At 38.8% G+C, this 5,050-nt stretch overlaps 1 protein-coding gene across 1 annotated transcript; it reads left to right on the forward strand.

Moving 5' to 3' along the window:
- The first annotated feature begins 581 nt into the window (after positions 1 to 581).
- LOC138055543 (uncharacterized) lies at positions 582 to 1,016 on the forward strand. Its single transcript, XM_068901455.1, has one exon. The coding sequence runs from the start codon at positions 582 to 584 to the stop codon at positions 1,014 to 1,016; it is 435 nt and encodes a 144-aa protein (XP_068757556.1).
- Positions 1,017 to 5,050: the final 4,034 nt, after the last annotated feature.

Consider the following 5,050-nt stretch of genomic DNA (forward strand, 5'->3'; position numbering starts at 1 on the left):
CAGAGATCTATGTGGGATGATCCAACAAGAAAAGCCAATCACAACTATAGGGAACATGGGAGACAAGTAAAGAAGAATTATCACTTAAAGAGAGTAAGTAAAAGGCATCTATTGACTACCTGACAAAATTTCGACACGTTAGCCTGCAAAAGCCAACCACAAGAGGGAGACCACCAAAATATTATCATCTACTTCAGGGGAAAGAAAAACATCCGGAATCAGTTGTGCGCAGAATTCTGCCTCTGTCTGTCAGAAGGGATCTCGCCTGGCCCACTTATATGGCCTTCCCAAATTGCATAAAACAACCCTCGTGATGCCGCCGATACTCAGCATCTGGTACTTACAATTACGCTCTCGCAAAGTGGCTAGATGAAAAGCTGAAACCCTTGTCAACTAACGAGTATACAATTTCTGATGTTTTCTCTTTTGCCGAAGAAATCCAACAGTTTAAACTCGACGAGAATGTTTTTCTTGTGTCCTATGACGTCACTGCTCTCTTCACAAATGTACCCCTTGACAAAACGATCCATATTCTAGCCAATAAAGCCTTCAAAGACAACTGGTTCAACAAGACTCATAACATGAACATCAGCAAAGATGACCTGATAGAGTTACTAAGTGTTGCCACAAAAAACCAGCTATTTCAATTTAATGGGAGCTTGTACAAACAAGTCGATGGGGTCGCAATGGGATCACCATTAGGTCCACTTATGGCAAATGTGTTCATGTGTTCAGTCGAAGAGAAACTAGCGTGTAAGAACAAGCTTCCGAGTTTCTACAGGAGATACGTGGATGACACTCTAGCTCTGGTACCCGATCTCTCCGACGCCACCAATTTGCTGACATGTCTTAATGAAGCCCACCCATCCATTCAATTTACGATGGAAATAGCAGGCAATGATCGATTGCCATTCATTGGCATGGAAATCACCAAAATCGACGGCAGCCTTGAAACCCGTGTTTACAGAAAGAAAACAAATAAAGGGGCTCCTTTTGCACTACCAAAGCCTTGTTGACAGCCGGTACAAACAGTCACTGCTTAGAACAATGTTAGACCATGCAAAACACTTGTCGTCTACGCAAGACTTCTTTTCGCAGGAATGTAAGAACTTAAAAGACATATTTTTAAAATTGAAATATCCCGAGAAGCTCATCGACTCAGCTATCAATCGCATCCAGCATCCTACAGACCCAGTTCAAACACCATCTGACAGCCCTGTTCGGATTATGTTCCCATTTAAAGATCAGAAATCGGCTGACATTGTTCGCAGACAACTTGGCGGCCTCTCAACAAAAATTAATCAGCAACTGCAGCCAGTGTTCACAAGCAAAAAGATCATTGATCATCTGAGAGTCACGGAAGAAAAGCCTCCCCTGATAAACCAGCAAAGTGTAGTATATGAATTCATATGTGATTTGTGAGATGCAAATTATATTGGTTACACTTGCCACCATCTCCATCAACAGGTAGAAGAACAAAAACATTCTGTAATTGGAAAACATTTCAGGGTCAACCATGTTTAACACCTGACAATTTAATTAAGAACTTTAGAGTCCTCAAGAAATGCTGTGGCAAACTCGATTGCTTGATATTTGAAATGCTTTTGATCAAAAACAAAAGACCGAGACTGAATATGCAAGTGGATTCCATTCACGCGAAACTTTTGACATGAATATATTTTTATATTCTTTTCTTTTTTTCTTTTTGTTTAACATGAATGTTTTCATGTAACGTTTCAAATTTAATTTTGTCACATCCCAGTACTATGGCATGAAGTCGTCGAAACGTCATGTTACTTTCCTCTCGTTAATTTTCTTACTTAAATAAGTAAAAGTTGTGTATGATTTGAGCCAAGCACTAGTATAATATTGAGTCAGATTGTCGTTGTAGTCTGAGAACGACTCTTGACTCTAAGTTGACTTCATTCTGCTCAGATTTTTGACACCTCATTTGAATACTGCAGGGAAATCTTTGCTGACGTCATTGTTTGAATTTTATCTCACTAACAAGAAAATGATTTGTTATTAGAAGATGCCCTGTTATAAACAAATTGACTTCGAAAATTGAAAGAACTTACATATATTACACTAAGTTGCCCCCTTAGTTTTAAGCCCTTTGTGCCCATACAGTGTTTGTAAATTTTCGAAGAACTCAGCGCCCAGTTCGAGACAGATTTCTTGCAAAGTTCTCATTTAATTAAACTTGAGGAAGTAATAATGGAACAGTGATATCTTAGAAGCATTATTATCACCTGCGTTAAGAATGTCATCAAAATCCTGCCTTCACCATTGAATGTTGGCCTTCAATAGGTCTTTGTTTCATTGACCAACGAACGCATGGAAGGTGTAGGGAACTGACCATTACGAGATCATGTATTGTTGGAGGAGTGAATCTTTTATCAGTTCTGTCAAAAGTTCGTGTTTAATGACTAAAAGGACAATATTATCAGAAAGTTTTAACTGGTTTTCCTCCGTTTTCTCCATTCGGAAACTTTCCAGACGCCTTTCTACCCTGCAGAAGTTGACAACACCTCTTTCGGAAACAGACAAAGCAAAAGCAAGGGAAATTTTGTCTTCCCTGGAGGCACTCAAGTATATGTCCTCAGAGGACAGCAAGGATGACATGGATGCAACAGTGCATGGCCCAAAGCCAAGGAAAGTAAAGAGGCTTCCATGGGAAAGGACCAAGCTAAAAATCATTAAAGTTAGACTCGATGAAGAATATTTTAAAGGGCTGTCTGAAAGGCAACAAAGAACTAGCGCAAGCATCATACAAACAGATGCATTGTGAACCCGCCCTTGCCCAACTAATGGCCCTCGCTGGGCAGTTCGGGATCATACAGATTAAATGGACTCCTTTACAGCGTAGAACCCCGCGAGAATAAGCAAAGAATGTTCAATTTCAATGTATAGTCTCCCTTAGAAAGAGATGACCAATTGACTACCAGTAATTAATTACTTCAAGAGCACAATAACTCTAAATTGTTGGAGAGTTTTAATATTTAACATTAATTTAATACCTTAGGCGATTTTATATGCCACAGCTGGAAGGCGTTTTATATGTAATAAATATCAATTTTAAAGAAACGCAGCACATCGCATTTGTTGGGGAAACTTTTCAGACAGATAAGAGCACAAGAGATGAAGAAAGCTTGCTGGCGAAAGTGGGAATAAGTGGGTGCGCGTGAAAATCCATTCCTTCCAGAAATGCATACCAGCAGAAGGAAATGCAAAGCATATAGCAATGGATAGAATTAATGAGAGACGTTCAATAAGTACTAGCTTCAGAAAAAGCTGCTAATGGCACACTGAGCGCTTAGAATTTGAGAAAATGGAGAGAAAAATGACAGAAAGATCGCTGTTTTTAGTGCAATATAAAGGAGGTACAGGCATTGAATATACACACTACGTTTCCTTTGAAATACGTTCAGATTACGTTGATGGAATCGCAGAATCAGTTAGTTTTTTCAATAGTTTCTTTGTGTATCCACAGCCTGTTTCATAATAGAGATCTTTAGATACGACTACCACTACGAAATCAATTTTTTTTACCTTCATGCTCATGCCCGTAACGTGACAGAGTAACGCCACAAAATTCGGCGGGAAGTTTGTAGCGCTCCTCTAGTTTACTATGAGTTTTCGCAAAAATTTCGTGGTGGTGACAACAAACTCACAAAAAACGAAAGTACGTTCAATTATTTTCATCTCAATTTGATTGCCAAATTGAAAACGCCTGTAGCTAAAAACAAGTTGTCTTAAGACAGCTTGCTCTGAAGGATATTGAAGTTTGTAGGTACTCGAAATTTTAATCTTAAAATACCATTCTTTGTGTACCTCCTGGAATTTTAGATGTCATTAGAGAAGACAGTTTGTGTGAAAAGAAGCCCACAAAAAAGCGCTTATCACAGAAGTTCTAGCTGAAGAGCCACATCAGTTTAAACAAGGGACAAAGGAGCGAGGTGCAGCCTGGAGAGCAATCGCTGAACGGCTTAACAAGATGAACATGGGATTCAAGGTGAACTAGAGGTCGGTTCGTGAGAAATTTGAAAAAATGATGAAGGATTACAAGAAAGAAAGAAAGAAAGAAAGAATGAAGAAAGGAGCCAGTGGAGTTTCCTTCCACACAATACAATGGTATTCATCATCACTTGAGGATATCAAAGGTCGTATCACCGAGTTAAATGAAGTCCAGCAAATTGAGAGCCAAGGGAAAAAGAATGATATGTCATTGGCTGAAGAAGTGCATAAGAAGGCAATGGATAAATACAGTGCTACAAAAAAGCGGCAAAGTGAAAGAACTGACAGCGATGAGGAAGTTCCTGCTCCGGCCATGAAAAGAAAGTCCACGTAAAATAATTTGAGTGATATCCTAGCTGATTCAGTACAGATCAAAAGAAAGGACAGTGAACTGAGGCAGCAGGAACTCGCTCAAACTTCGTGCAGAACAGCAAAGACAACAGCGCCTCTTTCAAGAACACCTGCTTACACAACAGCAGCAAGCTCAGCAGCAACAACACACAATGAATCTCGCTATGGTTAATGCTCTTGGTGAGCTTCTCCAAAAAATTAAAAATTCTTGAACTTGAGTTTTCATGTTACAACGAAAAATGAGGTAACCAGTTGACTGAAAGCTTGTTTTAATATGCAAGTTATTTATACATGCCTGTTATTGATTCAAGTTAAATTCTTGAATTAAACTGAACTGCTCTTTCAACATTTTTTCCATTTTATTGGGGATGATAACAATTACTGATCAACCCAAGCTTTATTCAATATTTTCACTTTTTCATTGACAGTTATTAAAATAATGCCTGAAAAACATCTATACTGTTTCTTAATTATAATTGTCAATGCATTTGGCAATACTGGGAAAAGTTGTGGATAACTGGTGGATCCCTGATGTTGTTGCCTGGTCTCTTTCGAAGAACGTTTTAAAATAAACTGAATAGTCTTCAAACTTGAAAATATTCCTGAAGAGTGGGTAGTTGAACATCAAAGTATGAACCAGTAGAGGAACCATAAAGAGGGCACAGACAGCACACATCTTGCC

The sequence above is a fragment of the Montipora capricornis genome, chromosome 1 (assembly GCF_036669925.1).
Source record: "Montipora capricornis isolate CH-2021 chromosome 1, ASM3666992v2, whole genome shotgun sequence".
NCBI classification, from domain to species: Eukaryota; Metazoa; Cnidaria; class Anthozoa; order Scleractinia; family Acroporidae; genus Montipora; species Montipora capricornis.